The sequence below is a fragment of the Crassostrea angulata genome, chromosome 1 (assembly GCF_025612915.1).
Source record: "Crassostrea angulata isolate pt1a10 chromosome 1, ASM2561291v2, whole genome shotgun sequence".
In the NCBI taxonomy this organism is placed as follows: domain Eukaryota; kingdom Metazoa; phylum Mollusca; class Bivalvia; order Ostreida; family Ostreidae; genus Magallana; species Magallana angulata.
Genome location: NC_069111.1, coordinates 37,872,935 through 37,899,123, shown reverse-complemented (window position 1 = coordinate 37,899,123; position 26,189 = coordinate 37,872,935). Strand labels below are relative to the sequence as shown.

The 26,189-nt window shown below is 31.2% G+C and overlaps 1 protein-coding gene across 1 annotated transcript; it reads left to right on the top strand.

Annotated features, from left to right (window-relative positions):
• The first annotated feature begins 1,756 nt into the window (after positions 1-1,756).
• Positions 1,757-4,529, top strand: LOC128191454 (guanine nucleotide-binding protein G(s) subunit alpha-like). Its single transcript, XM_052863524.1, has 6 exons — positions 1,757-2,305; positions 2,548-2,620; positions 2,733-2,901; positions 3,064-3,161; positions 3,265-3,862; positions 3,972-4,529. Exons 1-6 carry the CDS (start codon positions 2,137-2,139, stop codon positions 4,155-4,157), a joined length of 1,293 nt encoding a protein of 430 aa, XP_052719484.1. The 5' UTR covers positions 1,757-2,136; the 3' UTR covers positions 4,158-4,529.
• Positions 4,530-26,189: the final 21,660 nt, after the last annotated feature.

Sequence of the window (26,189 nt, the reverse complement as noted above, 5' to 3'; positions counted from 1 at the left end):
CCATGCATTTGGCATGTGATCATAGCATGATAGTATGTGATATAGATAGATCCAATATCGAAAATTTAAAACAATAAGTATTTCTGAAAAATATTAAGTATTTCATACAGTTACCATTCAAAGCTTAAAAATTGTTAGTCTTCAATTGATTATAGTATCTGATCTTTGCTGAAGTATTGTGTTTTGCAAATTAAAAGTGGCTTATTTTGTAAGTAAAAAACTAAACCCTTTTTATAAAGCTAGATATTTTATTTTCTTTATTGAGATGTGGATTTAATTGCAATTGAGCCAAATGATGATCTCCGAATAGGGTTGTCTTCCTTAGTTCAATTACAGTATGTAAACGATCTTTTAACTAATATAAGTTAATGAACAAACATTGATTGTTTAACTCCTCTTTATAGTCAAGTGGTAACTATAACACTAATCACTACATAAGACTAAATGCATCTACCATTAGATATTAACTCAAACCTCTGCTTTATAATCGGTGTAAATAGTAATATCACTAATGTGGGTGAGAGATGAAATAATGTTGAATACATAGACACAACATTGTCCAAGGACGTTTGAGTTTACTACTAATCAAAGCTTGTCTACTGTGTTACCTATAGGATCATTATAGTACGTTCTAATCTATATTTATGATCATTTTGTAAAGAAAAACACCTATTTTGTACGATTCGTGGAGTTTAGTTAAACTTTGCACAAAATATCAATTATTCAAGGATTATTAGATAGTCCGAATGAATTCTCTTGTTGCAACGTTTTATGTATTTTTATATATTAATACATAAACTTCTGTTTTCTGTGTTTTGTTATTTATGTACTTTGAGGCTGATTTTTATGTTTTCATGCTACACATTTTCACCACATTTTTCATTGTCATGTACAATTATAACTTTTTTGCTACTTCTATATAATCCAAAGCTCAGTTATATTTCTTTTAAATAAATGCCGAGTTATTTTCAAATATACAACTCATGAATATGTGTAGCTTTAATATCACCAAGCGTTTAAAGCTTGAAGTTTTAATCATTTGTAATTTGTTGACATATCGTTCAGTGAGGGTATTTGTATCATATGATAAGTATGCCACACTGACATAGATATCTGTTGACAGTTCGTGCCTTTGCATTCCCAGCATACTAAGTTGGCTCATCCCATAGGAGAGTCCCTCATGTCTAAACACACCTGACTCAGGAGTATTTACACTGGACACGAAGTTATTTCAATCACTCCTCCACTTTCGTGTCATGGCTAACTGTTATGATGATCTACGTCCCCCAAACATTCGCTCCTTTAACAACATTTCTTTAACCCAAGTCTTACTAAAAATGTTTTCAAGGGTCAAACACGTGATAATTTGGTTAAAGATTTCACCGTTCAGTTCAAAATTACTGGATTTCAGTCTATCCCTCTACTCCCTCTTCTGTTCATTTTACAAGCATTTGTTTTACGTCAGGGCACCAAACATACATGACCATACATCAAAAGGTGTCATCGCTTTCACTTATTTAGAAGTCAAACTTGATCAATATTTAAAAGAAAAATTAAAAATACAGGTGATCATTACAGATTAAGTCACCATTTTCTGAAGTAACCTGCCCAGGTTAATCATACACAATGACAAATTTATTGTCGTAAAAACGAGAGGGCTAATGGGAGGTACATGCATAATTTATCACCACAACCTTGGTTGACTTATTTAAAAAAACGGGCCTTCTATAAAATTCACGTCAACACAGCGTGAAGCCAGTTGAAATACAATCAATGCTAGAGAGAGGACGTGTTTCGTGATACGGCAAACGAAGAAAACACATTTGTTTTGCACTCCGAAACAAAAGTATTAGAGAAGAAGTGCAGTTTGAAAATTTGTTTTCTAGACAAAACTGTTTACAGGATTATTGCTGCGTGCAAATAGAGAGTCCTGTAAACAGAAGACATCTATATCAGTGCATTGTTGAGATTGATAGATAACGCGAACAAATAATTGAATACTTCGGAGAATTAGATACATTCTTGACATTGCATCTACGATCTATAAATCTGCGATGTAGGATTATCGGCAGCAGTTATTCTTGCAGATGTGTTTGAAAAGAGGTTGTCCACCGGAGGTTGGCCGAGTATTCCAGTATGCACGACAGAACCATGTCCTGCTTTAGTTCAGCCTGTGAGGATAAATTCAGCTGTTACCAGTCTGTGGAGGAGGCTAAGAGGGCAAAACAAAGAAACAAACAGATCAGCAAACTGCTTAAACAGCACCAGAAAGAAGAGCTGAAACGCTTGAAGATTCTTCTGCTTGGTAAGATGTCACGTAAATTTTGATACCCAATACATGCATGTATTTTAACTGGTTGTTAACGAACGTTTTTGACAATTAAGTTTTTATATGTGCACAGTTGATAAATGGCCTCTTGCTTATTAAACATAAACACGTTACCTTTAAAAAATGTTTGCTCTAGTTTTATACTACGTAGATACAATTTATGTTTACTTTATTAAACTAGTTTTAACTCGCGTTAACTTAATTTGTTGGATTTGCAGGTACTGGGGAGTCAGGCAAGACCACCATTACAAAGCAAATGAGGATTATCCATATAAATGGATTTGATATGAAGTAAGTTTTTTTTCACCAAAAGTGAAAATAAAAAACATGATTTACATTTGAGGGGAATAAGTTGGGTCATAATTAAGGAACTTCAGTTTATAGGCTTGTTTATCTGTTACAGAGAAAGAGTGGAAAAAATTTGTGATATCCGAAAAAATATTAAAGAATCCATTGTGGTGCTTCTCTCTGCCATGCATCAGTTGGAGATTCCCTTTGAACTCGCGGAGAGCGAGAAAAGCCGAGACTTTATACTGAAGGACGCAGGGAACCCGGATGCTCACATAACAAATGTAAGTCTACTCCCACGAAAACATGCTTTGATAATTTTCCGATTCTGACACATTTAAGAAAATTTTCATCTTTGAGTCAAAATTGAATGACAGTTTTCCTTTTTGGGGGTCTCTCTTCCGTTTAAAGATGTTTATTATATCAAAATTTTTAAATATTTACAGGAATTTCTAGATCACTCCGAGAAGTTATGGGAGGATCCAGGAGTACAGAAGTGTTATGAACGATCACATGAATTTCACCTCATAGACTGTGCCAAATAGTAAGTATTGCATATTCACGAGAACTTATATTTTATACCATTGATATTAACATTTAACAATGAGAGAGGATTTAAATTAACAGAATTTTTTTGTCTTTAAAAGCTTTTTAGACAAACTCCAAGAAATCAGAAGCCCTGCCTACGTTCCTTCCGATCAGGATATACTCAGGTGCCGCAGTGTGACCACATCAATTCAGAACATTGAGTTCGAGGTTCCCGATGGAGGCCATCAGGTTAGGTTCAATGTGTATGATGTCGGAGGACAGCAAGGAGAACGCAAGAAGTGGATCCAAGTGTTTGACAGTGTGACCGCCATTCTTTTTGTTGTGGACTGTAGTAGTTTCGACCAAACTCTTCGTGAGGATCCCGAGAAAAACAGACTTCTTGAAGCTCTTGAAAACTTTGACCAAGTCTGGAATAACCGATTCCTGAAATATGTGTCTGTTCTTCTCTTCATCAACAAAATAGATGTCCTGGCAGAAAAGATTGCAAGAGGACGTGATATCTCAGAACTTACTGATTTGTATCCTGATATTTTTCCTGACTTTGGTCAATTTGTTCCCTCCGAATCTGACATAAGCCAGTTCCTAGAGGCTTATCCGAGTTTTGAAAATGACCATAGAAAAAAGTCAAAGTCTACGAGATCTGATGTTCATCCGGACACCATAAAAACAGCTGTATACATCAAACATCTTTTCATGGTAAGAGTTAATTAATGGTCATGTATATCAATTCACATGTATTTTGATGAATCTATTTACTTAACTTAAAAACTGCGTTATATTATAAGTGTACTCTCTATGCTTGCAGAAAATTGTGAAAGGTGAAATCAACTTGAAGAAACGAATCACCCCTCATAACAAGGACTGGCATGATGAGCACAGTTGTGAATATTACTACACATGCGCAATAGACACTGATAATGTCCAAAGAGTGTTAAACGGATGCCGTACTCTCATTATTCAGAACCATTTAAGGCGATTTGGAATTATTTGACTCTCGGAGAAGCATTTATCTTGTTTGATGTCTTCGTTCTTTAATCATCTGACAGATGAGAGACACCGCTTACAGCTAAAACGAAGTTCTGACATTTTGCAAAAAATATACACAATTCTCCTGGGGCCATTTGTAGAGCTGCAACGCTAATAATGCTACTGAATGTGTTGTAGAATCAGCGTTTTTAAGACGAACAGCAAATGCATGAAAGTGAGCAATATTAAGAGGATAAAGCTAGTCTGTGCGACCTACCTTAAAAAATAATCCACTCTATTTATTTGAAGTTGATATTTGCACTGCATTTTTTTTTTACAATTATTATTTTTAGTATTTACACTCATGTTGTTTAAAATAAAATGATAAAAACAATCATTTTTTCTTATCGTATTCATATTACGTTTGAGCTATGAAATAACATTGTTTTTTGCTTATCAGAGACCCCTTTTTTGTGGCCATAGTAAACTATAATCAATATGATGACCAGTTTGGTATTGGAGTATACAAATGACCTTGAAACTTCAATCTCAAAGACCATCACATAGAATGCATAATGTTCTAAGGTTAAAAATAATGTTAAAGCCATATAATAGGAAACTTATCACATAAAGTTCAAATAACTCATTAGCTTTAACCAATGAAATCATTATTTTTATCTCGTTTAGAAAATAACTATAATCATTAACATTATATATATTTATATATATATATATATATATATATATATATATATATATATATATATATATATATATATATATATATATATATATATATATATATATAAACGAATGTATGTTCAATAACAAAACAAACAGTCTCTCGGCTGAATCTGACTTAAAAGTCATAAAATTGTTTATTGTTTGCTTTCCGCTGAACAAATATTTGATCATCTTTCGTTATGGACAAAATATGATTTTGTAATAATGGTTAACCGGTGTTATATTTGGAGAGTGGTTTGGTAAATACAACATAAAAACTCAACAAGAGAATAAACAGGTAAACATGGTCATGTTAGCACCTTTTTTATACAACCTATGGGTTTATTGTTTGGCGCACTAACTTAAGTGCAGTGCGGAATAAACCCAAAGCATGACCCCGTAAGATCAGGCCGTGGTAGACAGAACAAAGTTCTGTTTGCATTTATAAACATTGCCGGGTTGATGACAGATAATGCTTTAAGTCACCTTGATACTTGATAAACTTACATCAAGATTCTTTAGGTCAGTTGAAAGAGGGACTGGGTATTTTGAAATTTCCCCCAAACATATTAGAAAGTAGATCGTTAAAGCTTTGCAATATTTGGTCATAGAATGTGTTTTCACTTTTAAAGGACTTACAATGTGTCCAGATATACGATCCCCTTTTGCAGAGAATAAACCCATGCATTCTTATACGTTAGCAATGAAATTGTTCAGAATTATTTTTGTTAAATTTAAACATATCTTATTATAATAAAAATAATTAACTAGAGATACAAATGAAGAAAGGATTTTAACACGATGAACTATATATTAAAGTGTTTAAAGAGAAACGTGACGATAATTCTGCCACTTACACATTTGACTTGAGGAATATATATTTCAAACTTGGTCTTTAAAGTCATTTTTTATTCAACAATTTATTTATCAACAGATTCAACATTTTAATTTGTATTTTAACAGCTGTTATTCATGTATAATAACTTTTTTCAACCTGGATGAAATGCTGTTCTTCATTTAAATATACAACTATTCCACGCTAAAAATGAATCATTTTTAATCAGTTAGAGCAGAAATAGCAGCATTAAAATGCTGCCAAAATATCCTAATATGACAATTCTGTTTGACTTACAGCTTTTTTCACAATAAAACAACAAATAGAAGTTTGTAAACCCTAATCTTGCTGGTCATTTGAGTACTTAATTATACTAATTCTACAATAAAAATTTCCAACATGAGAATATGCAGCTCATAATGCTTTTAGCGATTTTGATAAAAGTGGTAAATTCGAGATAATTTGATCTAATACTTGAATTAACTAGTGGCCTATAAAGGGAATCCCTTTGACCTTTATTCATTGTGGAAAATAACAGGCAATGATTAGTTTCATCTACTTCAATTTCGTTTTACAATTTGCACTACTTGACTTTTAGGTAGAACACATGGAGAAGTAGATTTTAAGGTCCAGCGCTAATCAAGATGTGTCAATCATTTAATGTAGAAACAAAAGTTCTACTTAACAGGGTTGCAGATGGCGGGCTACGAACTCAAGCCTAGCTCTAACAACCTTTAGGCAGTGTATTTGAATGGCTATTGCACAATACGTCTTTTAAAGATTTTAAAGATATTGTTAATACTATTTTATACGGTTTTTGGTAATTAACTTTATTTTATTTAAAACATTATAATACTGAAAACTTAATATGATCATTGTTAACAGTAAAATAAGCTTTGCAAGTAGTTTTCTCTTTATTTGTAAGTACATATGAGTACATTATTGGTGAAATGTTAACAGCAAATGGCTTTCAACAAATGTATGTTTAAAAATCGATACCCTGATGTTAACGAAAAGTCGTCTTAATATATGTGTGTTGCACTGTACGGGATATTTTCTCCCCTTTCAAGACTACTTTTGGGCCAACTCTGGCTGTTATTGCTGTTGTTGGACCGAGACTTATGAACCTCAAACAAGCCTATACGCTTATCATTAGTTATAATTACACAGTTATACCTTTTATATTTGTATATCGAATTTTTCTAGAATACTCTTTTGCAGGTGTTTGATTAGAATGCATCACTACAGAAGGTCTGATTCCATTAAACAGATTTTTTTTAATACTAATACACCTTAGTGTTGCAGAATTACCAAATATGCTAACGGAGGTGACAAACTTGATATAAAAAAGGTAAAAAATGAACTCAAAGTCATAAAAATTCCATTAACATAATATTTATAATTAGCCCGAAAGCTACATGTACATGTACGTTTCACACCGTGACAAATGGACTAAAAGCATAAAAAGATTCATACATTTGTGATACTGTAAATTATGATTTGTTTAAAACTCATTCATTGTAGTAAAGTTTTACAATATGACAAATTTATCTACATATAGAAAGAAAAAACGGAAGATCAGATCAGATAAAATTTCAATTAATATATTATATTTAGTTTTATTAAAGCAAGTGCCAGTTTTTCCCAAATGTTTGTTTGACATACCTTGACATTCCTGGACATAAGAATTGACAAATGGACAACTTTTGTTCTTGAAACAATAATTGATTTGGTGTTTTGTGATGACTAAAATTCTTTAATGTGCAAATTTGTGTCACTTAAGGTGGGGAAAGAGCATGTTATGATGTCAAATAAATTCAACTCTGATGTCGCCCTCTGACAAATTAATGTCAGTTGCAATTCGTTACCCCTCTGCACCGAGAAAAGCCTTTCGTACTGAGGTTGAAACTATTTTGGTCTTTTTCTTAATGGTACTTATTCTTAATAAAAAAAGAAAAAGAATCAAGCAATTTCAATACAATAAAAATATATGAAAATATGTGTGTTTGGTTTTCAAAATAAAAGAAAAGGAGAAAAGAATCAATACTTTTCCTTTCAATCATAGGTATTAAATAGATGCATTATTTCAAAAAGCAAGTTGGGTGCGCACACTCAATGATGAATTTACCTTTCTATGATTTACTCGTCTATTCTGAGCTTCAATTCTTACAGATTTAGATTCACGTTGATGTTTCACTTGCACGTGATTTGCAGAAGCAATTAGAACAAAAGAGACTTCTACGAAAATAACAGCAGAGAGAATTTAAATTTTTCAAGTTTTGAGATTAAAAAGGAGAGAAGGAGGATCATTATCTTTGAAATATTTCTTTAGTATTGGAAATGAATATTAATAACAAACATATATATATCATTTACCTTTCCTTGTTTTCTTATATAAATTTCTTTTTGTATCCTTCTTCGGAGTACGTTAAGTAGCTCTCACTTAGATGTTCATTTTCTTCCTCTTCTGTTTTTTGTTTTTGCTTCGAAATTGACTTAATTAATTTTTCTTCATTAATCTGCAAAAATAAAAACCATTTAAACCGCAAGTATGCGTGTAATCTTTAAAAATCATTAAAACAAGCAATTAATACGGTTGTGAAGCGTTAATTGTGCATAATAGTTCATCATATAAGCTTCGTTGAAATACTTTAGACGCCTCTGTCCTTCGTTTGATTTCCAATATAATTAATGTGGGGTTAAAAAGTGCGAACAGAGTTTGATATGCCGAGGACAGTATTGTTTATTCTTTCTTGTAAAAGTACAAATGCTTTGCGTTATATATATACAGTGTAATATATATTTTATTTTAATCTAATTTGATTTAATTCAAAAAGGTGTCAATTTGATCGTAAAATTTGAATTTAAAGTTTTCTTGTCAGGTGTTCCTGTGCACGAGTTAACAACAAACGTCAAGTCTACTCCTCTCTCCGTTTTATATTGTCTGCTTTGTGACAACAATATGACAATGGTAACATCTTTTAACGGTTTGATTAAAACAGTCGTTAAGTTTTGAAATTGAAATCAAATCAATTTGTTCACTCATTTTTTTCTGAAAATGAAAAATGCAGTTCAAATAAGAACATCGATATTCCATAAGCATCAATTTGCCATTTGACATTGCCTTTGTTCTTTAATATTTTTGTCTTATGACAGTTTAATTTTGACATCAAACATGACTATTTTTGGTATTAAACTTTAATAAGTACGCGACCTGCTTATGACAAACACCCATACCACAGAAGTTCTGTTGTACTTCAGTAGAAAACCAATGAACAAAACATTGCTAAACACAAGATATCATTTGTAAAGACCTTCACTAACAACCAGGAAACAATAACACAACAACAAACCCATGCCAAAAGTTCAGAACCGTTGTTTAGGGAACTGGGTTTCAAAACTATACCTTCTATGACATCATCTGAAATAAACACCCCCACCCTTTGCCACACAAACAGAGAACAGCGAACATGAAATCAACGCCGTGTTCGTTTCACTTCCACGGACAATAAAGTGGAATAAAACATGTCGAACGCAATCTTTTGACTATTTCAAACAGCTTTAAAACAAGGCTAAAAGGGTTCACGCGAATGTTACCTTTCTAATTATATTTGCATATCATGTTGTTCGTGCTTGATGGACAATTGTGCCTTCTTTAATGAGCTTGTCAGAGGAATTTTGTAGATCTATAACTGCTGACCTTTTGACAAAGAATCTTTGACAGTACTTAAGTGTAGAAAAGAGAGACAAGGTTGCACCTATTAGATACGGTATTAGTTCATGTGTTTTAAATATCTCTGCTCATATTTACCAGCTTACAAATTCTATATTTTCCTTTGTTCAGAATTTTAAAACTTCTGAAAGGAACCTTCATACCCTCTCAAAATATCGACTAACTTTTTGTAAATGCAATTTTTGTTTCAAATTGCAGTAACGCGCTGGGCAATAATTCGTCCCTCGGGGGGCTAATATAATCAATGTTGCCCGCAACCCCATTTAATAGTTGTATAATAAAGCATGCAAAAAATGCACCCAATCATGTCATATAATACAAAACATTAGCTAGTTATCGCACATTTATTAACACTAGACCCATTTGACCTTTCAGTCACCTTTGATCATACTTACAATATTTTTTCACATACAAAGTAGAATTTTTTTCCAAAAAGGAGTAGCCTTTGAATTCTTTTTATTAAACTAAGAAATGCTAAATGCAATGTCTATTGTAAAAAAGCGGTTTTGAAATAATCATAATCATTTTAAAAGGTAATCTGTTATTTTGTTCTAAAGTATGTTCGGCTTTGAACGAAAATAACGATATGCAATAAAAACCAAGTTTCATTTTTTTTACCTTGATATGTTTCTATATAAAACCGACCTATTTGAAAAGTGCACACTTCAAGATATACAAAGCACATTTAACAATTCAATCAATTTCTCATTAGAACCAAGGAATGTGATGCATAAATTAATATCAAACTTGTTGAATAAACACATCAAAGTTTTCCAATTTTTGTCTATTTTTAAACATCAATCTCTACATAAAATTAAACTTAAAAAGTATGGATGATATTGTAAAAGTAAAAGTAAAGATTTTCTACTTGTAAATGTTTTAGGCATCGACCCAAATATATGTATATAACTACATTAGAAATAAGCAATTAACACAAAACGTATATCGATATGTGTTATCAAGCTTTAAGGGGAAGGGGGGATATATGCAAGTAAGTGCTTGGTGTAAAATGACATTATGAAGACAAGACTTGTTTTGACCTAATAGCAAGGGCTCATATTTTGGTTGTTTTAATGAATTAGCTTATCGTTGACATTTTAACTTATTTTAACCCAAATTCAAAGATGAAATATTCATTAAATTTAATTTGAGCACTACTCTGTTCATATATCAGATTCTGGTAGCTGAAATTCTATACTTTTCGTTTTATGATCAAAATATATAGTAATGATTCTTCGTATATAGACAGTGGAACTGTCCTAAAAGAAGGCTTTCGGAAACGAACCTACTAACCTTGACAGATTTGATACATTATACCAGACAATTAGAGGTATCATGAGAAGTTGTACCCTACGACCTAGTGCGCTTTTGAAAATTTGAGAAACTAGGTTTTTAAATACATGTACTCGTATGACGGCAAAATGCGTATTATTTCCATCCCTATTTTCAATTTGTATCATTTTTTTCATTAATTAAAAGAAGGCTGCCTTACAGCGGAAATTAGTACGGCTTGCAATCAATACACAAACTATTTTAAAATTGTTGAATTTTTTTTGGCAATTTTCCAACTTACATGTACATACTTCAATTTGGAGAACAATACAAAACTAACCCGGCATAAAGGATAGAAAATGAAAATATATAAAGCAAAGGCAATGATGAATATTATTAATATTTTGTAAAGCAAAATCCGGCATATAAATTGCCAGGTTACATATAGTAGCTACGTAAACAAAGGTATAGATTTGACTACTCATTTTACCTATAAATTGTTTGATAAAACGTGAACGTTTTATAATACATTGTAAGTAAAATTAATCTACAATTTAAAGTTTTCTGAAAACTGAATTATCAATGGCAATTCTGTTTGAAATTTCTGTAAAGATCTTTAGTTTAGCAATAAAATTCAAAGCATGGCATCAGCTTTCACAAATCAAGTCAATCCTCAATGAAAATTATTATCCTTTGATTATGTCTGTTGCATTCTGTTCATTCATATTTTTTCAAGATCATTCGTTCTTAACTTCAGTTTAGCAAATACCCTTTGATTTGTGTTTGTCGATTAAGTAATTGATGGTAAAATAAGATCCTTTATCTTGTTCATTGGCTCATCTATTGGCCGGTTTCTACGTCTTATTTTGATTGGAATCTTTAAAGTAGTTTAATTAGTCTTGCAATGTGCGTTCAACTTGAATAACTAAAATTCGTTCGTATTGGACTTGAATCTTTGCAGCATGTTTCTATAAATTTTAAAGCAATTGGTAGCCTCTTTCAAATCGGATATGTGAGCCGTTGAATTTTGAACGTTAAGAAATTTAAAAAGATTTAAGAATACATTAGAATTTGATTATGAAATAAGCTTAAACATTATTCTTCATTATTTAAGTTTAAATTTGCATGTATTGAAGTTTTACAGATACTTTATGAATATGTATAATTGCAATCACATTTTTTTGTCCTTAAGGACAAAAGTTTAATAAGATGCAAAAGTAAAGCCGTCTTGAGGTAGACAATTAAAATAGATTGTGCTTTCAAAATTCATCCGTACTGCATTTGAAGTTTCAGCAACGATAAAAATAGCTTATTCGATTTTTTCGGAAGAGCACACTATTGTGGCAATGAATCTTCAATCAATTATCCTACAAATTAAATTGACATTATTTACTTAATGAGAAAAAAAACTAATAAAAATAAATTTGATCAAAAACGTCTATCCAGCATTGATGTTTTACCGTCTAGAAATCCAAAACATTTTATTTTATTTAAGGCATTTAATGTTAAAAAATATCAAACAAAATAGAATGCAGACTATGTCTCCATTATATAGTAATAAATTTTGATTTATAACAAAGAGAGGAGATTTAAAAAAGATGGTAAAAACTGGTACAACTGTGTAGTAGCCAAACCAAATTTTAATTTCTATTCTATTTCTTATATTGTGCTATTATTTTAATAGCATATTACTGAAAATACGATTTATCAAGCTGAATATTTTTTATTATATGAATAAGATATTCTGACATGTTTTATTCACAGCACAGGTTTAACTTTCGCAATTATGTACTCTTAACTTCAATGTAGTCTTAAGATCGATATTCATCAAGAAAAAAAATATATAATCATAACTGAATTTCTGTCAGATCTCAAGCAAAAAAGGATTAAAAGGTTGCCAATTTAAAAAATGATATTTTTTTCCTGAAACTATATATAACAATGTATATCTTAATTGAAACACATTGTCTAGACGAATTATCATATGATAATTTTTGATGAAGCACAATGTAAAAAACTTTATCGATAACCTGTTGTTCATTAATAACAAGTATGAACTTATCAATCATATCATAACTTGTTTACATTTACTCATTTCCTTTTTTTTTAATTCTTTCTCAATAATATCTAGACTTGATCGCTGTCATTCAAGTAAGATCTATTATTTTTTAATTTTGACAATCACAATAATATTTTTTAAATATGAAGATCAAGTAGCAAATGAGTTTGCAAACCAAATTAGAAATGCTCCATATGAATACACCCAATGTATTGCCATAATTAGATCCAGGCCTGTACAAAACGCTGAGAGTTAAGGAAAGTCTCGCTGCAACGTGCCCCAATCATACTAGTTAATTATTAATTGCGAAAAACAAAGAGCGAAAATAAACGATTTCACAAATAGTAAATTCACAAATTGCAGGTTTTTACATTCCACTTGACAGCTCTTAACCATAGGAAAAGGAGGTATTTGAAATAGTACGTGATCGTCGTAATGCACATAACAGTAGTGTATCAAAAATAGTAACAAAACAGTGTTTAAATAAGACAGAAATTTCACGTCCGATGCCAACTTATAGCTTACTGCCATCGGGCCCAAGGACATGCAATTGCATGTGTGTTAATTTTTTGTAGGTTTGGTTTGCTAAAATTAAGCTTGCTTGGGGCCATGAGTAAAAATTTTGCCCATAAGCGAAGAACATTAAATGTATTTGTCACTTACCCATCGTTCAGAGTACATGGAATGATCAATTAAAAAAAAAACATAATTTGAGGCCATATTTGGTGTACTGCTATTATGCTTCTGACTTGGAGATCAACTCTGTATACACGTTATAACCCCGATTGAACGCCATCATGTGAAACATGCTATTTGTATTCACTTGATCCTTTATACAGATTCTGGATGAGATGTGATGTTTTGTTTTTCCAATTGTTTCTTGATGCCTGCCATAAATGTCTTCATCATGTATTCTAGCTGACCTTGATGTCTTCGCTTTATCCAATGGTAAAAGGATATTTTATGAGCCACCAAAGCATTGAACCACCAAGGTTCCAAGTTGTTAATTAATATATTTACCTCTCCTTTTCTATTTCGCTTTGACCTCAGTAAAAATGCATCTTCACTGACCGAAATCTAGCATGAAAGGAACCCCGTTACTTCCTTAATCACGTGACTCACTGAGGATATGATAGATACTGATTTAATCACTGTTTTCATCAGCAATTTTTCGCATCATGCCACCAAACGTGTAATTAAACTATTATGTGGAGTCTCCTGACATAGAGTTTATTTTTTTTCATGACAATACTTGCTATCTAAATATACATATATCTCGTTCAATGATTTATTCGTACCGACTTAAGTTTCATAAAAAGGTTAATTGATTGGTATCGCCATTGAAATAACATTTTAGGAAGCCCGCCCCCCCCCCCCCCTTTCCCCGTAGGTAACCTTAAATAACCTTTTATTTTCAACGAAAATCGTTTAATTAACAAATGAGATACAAGATTTGTAGAATAAATGTTGTTTTTAAGTGTAATAAAATGTAAATGTAATGATTTAAACCCCAATTATTCTCTTTCTAACATTGGTGTAAGTTTACGCAAAAACTCTCTACAGATCTCAACCTATGTTTTATTGTAGATGCCTAAACGTTTCAAATTTCATATTCCTGTGAATGATATATCAAAATATATAAATTTTTTAGTTTTCTTTCAGATTGCTGTACATGTGTATATCACAAAATAAACGTCTTTTTACCTAATATATATTGAAGTAACGGAAGGAAAAACAACCTCATAAACCATCATGTTTTAAGTAGGTATGGTATTTTTTTCTGCACAAAGGACGGTTGGACATTTCATTTTCCACGAACATTAAGAAAAAGATAGATTAACTGACTGAGTACTGTAGAAACTAATTCATTAGTACTCGGCGAACGCTTTAAACACATCGGAGCGTTCCTCGTGGTGTTGACTTCGTGTTTAGCCATATTAGCTGTGTCAAGAAGTGTCAACAGTTGTTGACTTGCAGTGCAACGAAGTACATGTAATAATGCAATTTAAAACTTCGTCGTCATTTATTCATATCATTTATTAAAATGTTGTATAAAACCTGGTAAGGTTATTTTTCTTCATGTTTGGAAATGACGACTTTAGGATGCATGTATTACCCATTTAATGTCCAATTCTGGCTATAAAAAGATTTTATTCGATAAAGGCAGAATCTGGCAGTCAAGATGAAATCATCAAAGAGTTTATTTACTTTGAAGTAAGGTAAGGCTGTTACAAAATTTTAAAAAGTAAAATTGAATGATAAAATGAAATTGTGGCTAGTTAAACCCATCATATCAAGTTTAAGATATGTAGAAGATTTTGTGATCTGATTTTATATTTTAAAAAAATACTTAATATATTAAATAATCAAACAACTGTTAATAATAAGAAAAAGTGTTAACAATAGCAACAGTAAAAAAATCTCACAGCCTAATTTTCGTTTACTAGCATCTTACTCAAATCAAGTACCAAATAAACATAATTGTTGCCCTGTATCTTTGCATGAGTCATGTTATTAATTTTTGAAGCAGATTGTATTGATTATATTTATCGTCATATTTGCTTTTATAATAGAAATATTTGTGGATACGCATAAAAATAATGGTTGATCAAGTCATTTTTCGAACGTACATGCATATTCAAGATTACAAGATAAAGCGTTTGTATTCAAGGTAATTGGTCGATTACTTCATTTTTCGCCAATTTATAGATACTTTTCGGTTGTATTAAAATGGAACAACATTAAGGACGAGGAAAAATTGACCGAAACAGTAACAACCTCAGGAGGCGTTCTTTATGATTTATTGAGATAAACATTTGGGTCCATTTAGCATTGCTAAAGATTATGGTAATTCGGTAGTTTTTTTTTCTTCATCTGAACAAACTAGTGTTGTGAATTTCGAACTACATATGATGCAAGAAGACAAACGTAATAAATGCTACTAATCTACAAAAACTTAAAGTTTTATCCCTTGGACAAACAAGGCTTTTAAAGCAGACCATGAAATTGCTCCAATGGCTGAAAATTGTATAAAATTTGTTTTAAAATTTTTAAAAAGGGTTATATCTACATATTATTTTTATCACTTCTGGGTACTCATATTTGAAAGCAATTTAACGTTTAAGACTCGATTAATTCTAGGTTTCTTGGATCAATATCAAATAACTTTAATAGGACTAGATTTTAAAACTATTTGAGAAGACTTCTGGATAAATATAGAAAAAAAGATTCAAATTCTTAAGCAGAAATAGTTGGAATTTATCCAGCATCTTGAACGTTGTTGTTATTCACTCTAAGTTTTCTTTTTTAAGAAAATATGTTTTTTGAGTTTCTAGTGTCAAATGTCGAAAATGACAGCAAAGATTAATGATAAAGCAGACTCGTATCTAAGTTTGTTATGTTGGGCATGGGGTCAGATGTTTCATTTCTTCTTAGAAGCGTTCTCACATTAGTGTTGCACTAAAAGAAGTATTTCTAAATGTCAGAGAAAATTATTTGTTATCAGATACTTGTATCAAAAAAGGTTTTTTACGTTCTAAAGAAAACTTCTTGCTCAAAAATACATGTACTCGGGAATTGATAAATATCTAAATGGAACTGTTTTTATGATTAACAAAAGAAATATCATCTTCATGAAAAAAATATCGGAGGAATTTGAAGAATTAAAACAAAAACTGCGAAAAACTGGGTTTTTCTTTTGTTTTTGAATATGTAGATATTACAAGTTTTAAGATCTTGAAAAAAAAAAAGGATCATTTACTAATAGTTTATTTGATACGTTAATATATAGTTCGTTTGATAAGAAAAGAACGATACTATTTTTCTCTAAAGATATCGAAATTCGTAACACATAACTGTATTTGATATTATTTTTGGCTGTTATGAAATACTTTACTATAGAGCCAAGTAAAAAAGGCTTCGATGTTACATTTAAAAGATAAATTACCCTTGTGTCACATTCTGCATGCTAAATTGAAGGTGACACTAAACAGATATGAGAAGCCTCAAACAAAACTACCCCGCCCAATTGTTGGAGGGCAGTTGAGCGAAGATGGAACAGGTGTTAGGTTAACTTTTAAGGAATAAAATTAAAAAGGTACAGAAAATGAGGACAACATGACATTCTGATTAAAAGCATTCTTTGGAAGTGAAAGATTGTCTGAACATTTGCGCTACGTATATGTGCAATGAAGACAAAGAAGAATAAAATTAATTGAAGAGGTTTTAAATGTGTCATAATTTTTACTTCATGCCTTAAAATTACTCTAGTTATTCAGATATAGCCTACATAAAGAAACAGAGTTCTATTCTTGCAGTGTAAGTACAAGCTACTTTAAAGATGTTTTTAACCATCTCTCTCTCTCTCTCTCTCTCTCTCTCTCTCTCTCTCTCTCTCTCTCTCTCTCTCTCTGACACAGGCAAATGGTTCCAAGACATTATAGTTACGAAAAATGATTTAGGGTCCATTATTTTTTGAATACTGAAAACACACCATCAATAATAACAACAACACAATCTTCTAACATTTCTAAAGTTTCTAAAATTCTTTTCTTTAATAAATCCAAATTCAACCCTATCCACAAGAACAACATGAAAGAAAGATGGCCTATGTGTTCAAAAGGCTTTGGAATTATGAATTATGTTTTTAACTCTCTCTCTCTCTCTCTCTCTTTCTCTCTCTCTCTCTCTCTCTCTCTCTCTCTCTGTGTGACACAGGCAAATGGTTCCTAGACATTATAGTCACGAAAAATTATTTAGGGACCAATATTTTTTGAATACTGAAAACACACCATCGATAACAACAACAACACATTCTTCTAAAATTTTTAAAGTTTTTAAAATTCTTTTCTTTAATAAATCCAAATTCAACCCTATCCACAAGAACAACATGAAAGAAAGATGGCCTATGTGTTCAAAAGGCTTTGGAATTATGAATTATGTTTTTAACTCTCTCTCTCTCTCTCTCTCTCTCTCTTTCTCTCTCTCTCTCTCTCTCTCTCTCTCTCTCTCTCTCTCTGTGACACAGGCAAATGGTTCCTAGACATTATAGTCACGAAAAATTATTTAGGGACCAATATTTTTTGAATACTGAAAACACACCATCGATAACAACAACAACACATTCTTCTAAAATTTCTAAAGTTTCTAAAATTCTTTTCTTTATTAAATTCAAATCCAACCCTATCCACAAGAACAACATAAAACAAAGATGGCCTTTGTGTTCAAAAGGCTTTGGAATTATGAAATTCTACTCTGCTCTTTATTATGCCATTTTTCTATACTTTCCACAGGTATGACATTTGCTCTGTCTTCAAATAGCTTGAGTTTAATTTTGTTTACAGGTGTTAAAATCATAAAAGCATGCAAATTGGGAGGTCATTAAAAGAATGCAAATAAATGCATTTCTCCGAACAAGTGGTGAATGACAGTGATGTATTAAGGCTCAGAATGGCGTGATGAGAATGTTATAAACCTTTAATAAAATAATGTATAAATGTATAAAAGTTTATAACATTAATAACGAACCAAGTAAACATCTTACAAATGACACATACATATTTTATATCGTCTATGGTATATAATCCTTGGCCATGTCTGAATGATTGTCTAAAGGTGGTACACTTCGGTTCTTCATTCCGCGAGAGTGATCCTAAAAGTCGCTTCGGCGTAATTGGTAATCGTCACCACTCTTCGAAGTATAAACTTAGCTTACACGAAGATTTAAGAAGTCAGATATCATATAGTTTTTAAACATTTGGTATATTTCAACAAAAAGATGAGATTAAGATATTGAAAACACAAAGAATTACTTTTACAATACCATACAATAAAATAATATTTCTAAGGGATCCACCATTTATAGATAACATTAAAGCATGATTATGTTTTCATAAAACAAGTAGTTGTCCTACTGATATGTCACACTTTCTTTGATTTAAATATAGCATGTGACTGCCCCACATACATGTATCTCTATCTTTGTTCAGTGATATTTAGTATTCGGCAATATAGCCGTCATTGGCCGACGCTTCGCTTAACCATTTCGACATTTTATATTTATTCAATACAGAAAATGCATTCCGTAAGTTCTTAAAATATTTGGAGTAGTTGCCCTTTGACATTCTTTAAAATCTAAGTAGTTACCCTTTGAATATTGACGACACATTGTTGTGTCTGAAGCAGAACAAAATAGCAGCATCGAGATTTGCTGGAATCTCTGCAGACGTAATGGAGACAATGTACTTTTCTGAATAGCAACAAAACATTGTATGTAAACATTAATGAAGCGAAGATTTTTAAAGAGTATTTGGAAGGTGAGATTGATAATTTTAAAGAGTTGAAATGAGTTAAATTGGACAAGATGTTAGGCAACTTGAACATGTATATATGGGTTTGCGTAGATCGTCGCTTTTTTTTTATTAATTAAATGTGTAGCTTGATAGTCCTCGGGAAAACAAAACACTTATTAGGTTTGTTACTGACTGACTACAGAAATATATTGGGTTGATAAATTTCATCGACGGCTCGGCTTCGCCTTTCCATCTGTGAGATTGATATGTAGTCAGTCAGTAACAAACCTTATATTAAAGTTATAATAGTGTGCAGTGTTGTTTGAGGAATTATCCGGTGTCGGTAATATTATATATTATAAAAAAAATTGACTGTACTGAGACATGTTTATGCTTCGCCTCGCCATCTATGAGATTGATCAACTCGATATATTTTGTAGTCAGCCAGTAACAAACCTTATAAGAAATAAAAGTGTGCAGTGTCGTTTGAGAAATTATCCGGTGTCGATAATATAATTATAAAAAAATGAATTTACTGAAACATGTTTATGATTTGACTATTACGTTATTTTATCAACGTACATGTAAGAGAACAATGATTTGTTGTAATTATGTGTAAAAAAAATCTAGTTAATATTAAACTTTGTAGAAATGATTAAATTACAATTAAATTAAGTTACAGGTATCATTGCGAAGTGTTATTTTGTATACTAAAAAATTTCCCAGAAAAAATTGTAGATACAAGTCTGAAAGTGATATATATTTTTTCAGACACTATAAATAAACGTTATTCACATAAAAAAGTTGAGCAATATAATTCTGGTTTCTCCATTTTTACATAATTAGAAAAAAAACGAAACTATATGATTTCTTAAAATAAACACTAGAAGTTATTGTTGTGGTTTGACTATTTTTGCATAACTATGCTTATTTTGAGTAAATTAGGAATTAATGAACAAAATGCTCGGCTATGACAAACAGGCAATTTGCTGATACTTTTGTAAATTGTCGAATCAACAAACTATGCCTGTGTGTGTGTTCCATCGAAATGCTTAGCTTTGATGGAGCACACAGTTTCAATGGTATAAAAGCTTACCAATAATATCTTTGCACCTATATTTTAAATACATTTTTTTGGAAAATATTTTGCAAAACACCCTCTTACTCCTCTCTACATATCATCGACGTTTCTTTCAAACCTGTCTGCAATAGGAAAGTGTTCAATGAACTTTCTTCAAGGTGGTGATTGCTATAATCATTGTTTGATATAATCATTGTTTGATATAATCATTGTTTGATATAAGCATTGTTTGATATAAGCATTGTTTGCTGTTAAATAAATGTCGAATTATTTTCTTTTTACCTTTCCAGATGTCGACCTTAACAGGGTCTTTCAAAAACTGAGTCATTGACAAGAGAATATCTAACATCTTTCATTTTGAAGATCCACAACTTTCACTCCTGATTCTGAGCGCTTGGTGAAGAGACATTCGTTAAGGTCATACTTGTGTTACCACCATATATCAAGACCGAGACATTTTGCAAACTCATATAGGGTTCAAAATGCATGTCCAATAGCATTGAGCTAAAACAATTCTAAACCATGCCTCTAGAACGAAAAACTTTTCTGATCAACATTTTATGTGTTCTCTTTTTTAAGTTTATCATCGTCGTCTTATTTTGAAAAGCCTTTATTTCAAAATCAGTTGATATTGTTTGTGTTGTGAAAAAGTTAGAGATAAAGATGTGATATTATGTAATTCAGGTGCAAACCGGTTCTAATGAATTATAGAGAAGGAAAATAATTTAAAATTTTAAGACATTTTATAAGCTCCACAAGAACTCAAACAATAAGAATTAGAATCCTCCACCAAAGGCAAAGACAAATTTAGTGGCATTAATGTTATAAAGAGAATGTCAAATGGTCTAATTAAGGAACAACGCTAAAATAACATGACGGCTATGATATATGATTGGCCGAGTAAAACAAGTTATTAGTTGAAAAAAATGTATGTTAGGATATGCAATACCTCCTTGGATAAATGAGAATATTTTTTGCTGTAGAAAGATGCGATGAAGCAGTGTGATAAATTCCCAGCGTTTTATTGCTTGTCAAAAAACCACAACTATATATGTTATGTGGCTATATTTCGCGTGGTTAAAGTAATTCCAGTTCATTTTGTGAAATCCTACCAGCATTTTTTAAAGAGAATAACAAGTTTTAACTTTTGTTATATTTTCTTTTCATTTTTGTGTATTTTATGAGGGAATAAAGTATAGATTGAATTATCAGTACAATGCATTTTACTCTGATATATCACGTTTTTTTCCAATCATTTCTATTCTGTTTGACTGAAAATTTGTTCCATATTTCCGCTCTCATTTATAATGAAACCCAATGATTATCAACGCTTTTATAAAAGAATTATATTTTGTTATATTATTTCAATTTACTTAAAGATTACCTTCAAGTACAAAAATGACGAGAATATAATTATATACTAGTCGTAATCTTATATAATACCCTCTCAAGTGAATTAAATGGGAATAAAGGGATCGCAGCATATGTTGCTTGAGATAGTAAGACTTGGTATAATTGAAGGTTGTTGGGTTGATTTTTATTATTACAAATCATTTAGAGATCAATACAAAGTTTGCAGAACCATCATATAAATAAGTCCCCAAATCAATTTTTATTCAACTTTTAATGAAGAATTGGTTTTATATTAGCTTAATACAGTCTCAAGCGTTTATTTACAAGAGAAAAAGAAGACTCTAACTTTAATTGTATTTGTCTATTAAAGCATATTGGAGCCTTGTCATTTTTTACAATTTTGTTATATACTGCGCCATGGAGAGTTTGAAAGGTTTACGTTACTGATATTTTAAGGGAACATTTATAAAATAGAAACGAAACTGAATGCATTAAATTTCACCAAAAAAAAAAAAACGTGATAAAAGACCACGAAGGTCGTTTTCTATCCTCCCACTAATGGGCACAGGGGGCATTCCTGGTCAGCTACACACATAAATCACATTAACTTTATTTTCGCAGCCAATTACTAGTATTAATGAGAAGACATTGTGAAAATGTAGGAGTAAATTACAAAAACATAATATAACTGTAAGATTTTTGTTTACCAACGGTAATGATGAGACAAAGATCCTTAAGTTAGCTTTAAACATTTTGTGTAAGTAATAAAACGGTATGGCTTCTTGTCCTTTAAGTTTTGTTATTAGGGTCTTCCGTTTCCAACGGAAGACCCTTTTGTTTTTCTACGGTTTCTTTTTTTTAGGGTCTTCCGTTTCCAAGGGAAGACCCTTTTGTTTTTCTACGGTTTCTTTTTTTAGGGTCTTCCGTTTCCAACGGAAGACCCTCTTGTTATTCTATTGTTTCTTTTTATTATTATTATTATTATTCTTTTTCTTTATTTTTCTGACTTTTTTAAAGCTTAATATCTCAAAAAGTTTTCAACGGATTTACATGAAACTTTCAGGGATTATGAAGCATCATTGTCCCTCAAAGATGTAAAATTTTCAACTACAACGTCACTTCCATTTTTACGTTACGTCAATTTTTAAATTTTAAAAAAGTGATTTTGTCCAGGGCGTTTTTCAAAAACGCTTAAAGATAGAGACTTGGAATTTTCTGTGTTGAAGCATTTATCGTTTTTATTTGGACATAAGGCTGGAATTTAGTTTCCGACACTTCCGGTCCAAACCGGAAGTGTTTTAAAATTTTCAAATTTTCGAATTTTTCGTTTCAACTTCAAATGTTTATGAGGTTTGTAGAGTTGGTCATGCTGAATACGAAACTGAAATCCGTTTGAAAATCGAAAGATGCATTATAGAGATATCGGGGTTTAAAAATTGATTTTTCCGGAAATTTTCTTTCCGCGTCCTTGGTTTAAAAAATAGCGTAATGTTCAAAGTAAAATTAACTCGTACCAAAAATAATTGTTAAGTCGTACTTGAACACATTCGAATTTTTTTTGTTAAGTCGTTCTTCAAATCAAGAAGGTTTTTGTTAAGTCGTACTTTAAATCATTCGTTTTTGTTAAGTCGTACCAAGAATATTCGATTTTTTCATCTTTTTATTTTAGTTACTCTTGTTATTAGTTTAAGAGCTGTGCTTCTTACAGGAACTTCCAGCTTTACTTTCGACATTAACGGAAGACCCACTCGTTGCTTTGCAACGAGCTTTGCTCTAGTTTCTTATTCTTATTATTATTATTCTTTTTATTTTTTTTCCAACTCAATTATTTCAAAAACGCTTGCATCGATTGCTTTGATATTTTCAGGATATATGTGTTTTTGAAAGATCTCTATGATATGAAAAAAATATTTGATGACGTCATCACATTCGTCAGATATTGACGTTTTTCACGTTTTAAAAAGTGATTTTGTCCGGAGCTTTTCTCCTTTTTGATTCAAGATAAAGCCACGAGTTTTACAGGGAAGGAAGAACTACCATTTTACTTATGACATAAGGCTGGAAACTCAATTCGGACACTTCCGGTCGAAACCGGAAGCAAAACCATTTTTTTTTCAATTTTCATGTTTTTTGATTTTAAAGATTTAACGTACGTATCTTACAGTAATTTTCATGCTGAGTACGAAACTGAAATCCGTTTAAAAATCGTACGATGCATTACAGAGATATCGGGGTTTAAAAATTGATTTTTCCGGAAATTTTGTTTCCGCGTCCTTGGTTTGAAAAAATAGCGTAATGTTTATAGTAAAATTAACTCGTACCAAAAATTATTGTTAAGTCGTACTTGAACATATTTGGATTTTTTTTGTTAAGTCGTTCTTGAAATCAAAAAGGTTTTTGTTAATTCGTACTTAAAATCATTCGGATTTTGTTAAATCGTACCAGGAATAATTCGATTTTTTTCATCTTTTTATTTGAGTTACTCTTGTTATCGGTTTAAGAGCTCTGCTTCTGAAAGGAACTTCGAGCTTTACTTCCGACATTAACGGAAGACCCACTCGTTGCTGTGCAACGAGCTTTGCTCTAGTTCTTATTCTTATTATTATTATTCTTTTTATTTTTTTTCCAACTCAAATATTTCAAAAACGCTTGCATCGATTGTTTTGAAATTTACAGGTTTAATGTGTATCTAAAAGATCTCTATGATATGAAAAAAAATTTTGATGACGTCATCAATTTCGTCAGATATTGACGTTTTTCACGTTTTAAAAAGTGATTTTGTCCGGAGCTTTTCTCATTTCTGATTTAAGATAAAGCTATGAGATTTACAGAGAAGGTAGAACTATCGTTTTCCTTATGACATAAGGCTGGAAACTTAATTCGGACACTTCCGGTCGAAACCGGAAGCAAAACTAATTTTTTTGCATTTTCATGTTTTTCAATTTTAAAAATTTTACGTACGTATCTTACAGCAATTTACATGCTGAGTTCATAACTGAAATCCGTTTGAAAATCGGACGATGCATTACAGAGATATCGGGGTTTAAAAATTGATTTTTCCGGAAATTTTGTTTCCGCGTCCTTGGTTTAAAAAATAGCGTAATGTTAATAGTAAAATTAACTCGTACCAAAAATAATTGTTAAGTCTTACTTAGACACATTCGGATTTTTTTTGTTAAGTTGTTCTTAAAATCAAGAAGGTTTTTGTTAATTAGTACTTAAAATCATTCGGATTTTGTTAAGTCGTACCAGGAATTATTTGATTTTTTCATCTTTTTATTTTACTTTCTCTTGTTACTGGTTTAAGAGCTCTGCTTCTTACAGGAACTTTCAGCTTTACTTCCGACATTAACGGAAGACCCACTCGTTGCTTTGCAACGAGCTTTGCTCTAGTTAATGTTAGTATTGATAGCTACAGTACAGAGAGACGATATGTATTTCTATGCTCATTGATGTATTATTTTAATTTTTAATTTGTTGGCATATCAGAACTTGAACCAAACGTTTTAATTTTGATTGAAATGTCAGTTATTTAAAGAAACTAAGCGGACGTAGGTCAATTCGTTATTGTGTTTAGTTAATTACTGTCAGCTTACTGTTTACAAAACAAGATAAACTATGACGTCAAGGAATTCTTCGATGTGAGGAATTCTTCACTATTGATTGTACGCTTAAACTTAATCTTCATTGAAATTATTTACACAAGACACACGTGTTAAAAAAGCATATCAATCAGAGAATATATATGCTAAGATAATTTGACTTGACAATGCAATATATTTGATTAAATTTCTTGACAATCTAATAAAGAATCAGTTACAGTCTCTTTTTTTCGGTGCACATTTGATTTTATGATTTTGTGGTGTTCTGTGCGTTTCGAATAGTACACATTAAATATACATGTATATGTATTTTTGGCAACTTGATATGACAAAGTTGCATATTGTTTTAGTTTAACAAATTACATTTGCATAGCTATTTTGATGCAATGATGAATCAATGTAAATGTAATACAATAAATTGTAAATTTTTTACTTAAATGTGTAATAGAGAGGTGCACACTAGGATTTTTTGAAGTTGATTTAGTTTATTTCAAACATCTGTCTAATTATCTATTATTAATTAAACCAAAGACTGTAAGTACCGGTGCAAGACATTTAGGGGTGATATTATTTTTTTCCAGGAGAACGGGATGGTAGTGATGGGCCTAACAGAATAGTATTGTTGTTACGTACGTTATCGCATATACATCTTTGGTTGTTTTGTTCTAATTTAGCGAATATATGCAGAGTCGTCATCCGGTTTATATAATGGACAGTTTGAATGTTTGAAACCCAGCAACCTCTCGCCCAGTGACAGCAAACCTTTGCTTTTCTTGAATAAAAAACTATTCATTCATAAATCTAATTGCAAATAAGCAATAAAAATCAAAGTAGATGTACACATACACCAAAGATTCGAGGGTCAGGTTCAAATCTAAATCTGCGGGTCGAATCTAGAGATTTTCAGGATTCAGATCCAAATATGTTGTAAAGCAACGTTATCAGAATTATGCAGTTAACATAAAACATAGCCATGACAAATTTGCTTTTTCGTTAACAACGTCAAGTTATAAATTGTGCTTTACATATCGATATTTCGCAACTTAATTCTATTAAAAATGATTCGCATTTGCTGGGTTTCACCAAAAATCTTCTGCGAAGTGCTCGCA

Coding starts and splice junctions, on each gene's coding strand:
- LOC128191454 (XM_052863524.1), top strand. CDS start 2,137: ATGCACGACAGAACCATGTCCTGCTTTAGTTCAGCCTGTGAGGATAAA. Junction 2,902..3,063: donor CGGATGCTCACATAACAAAT/GTAAGTCTACTC, acceptor AAATATTTACAG/GAATTTCTAGATCACTCCGA. Junction 3,162..3,264: donor CTCATAGACTGTGCCAAATA/GTAAGTATTGCA, acceptor TGTCTTTAAAAG/CTTTTTAGACAAACTCCAAG.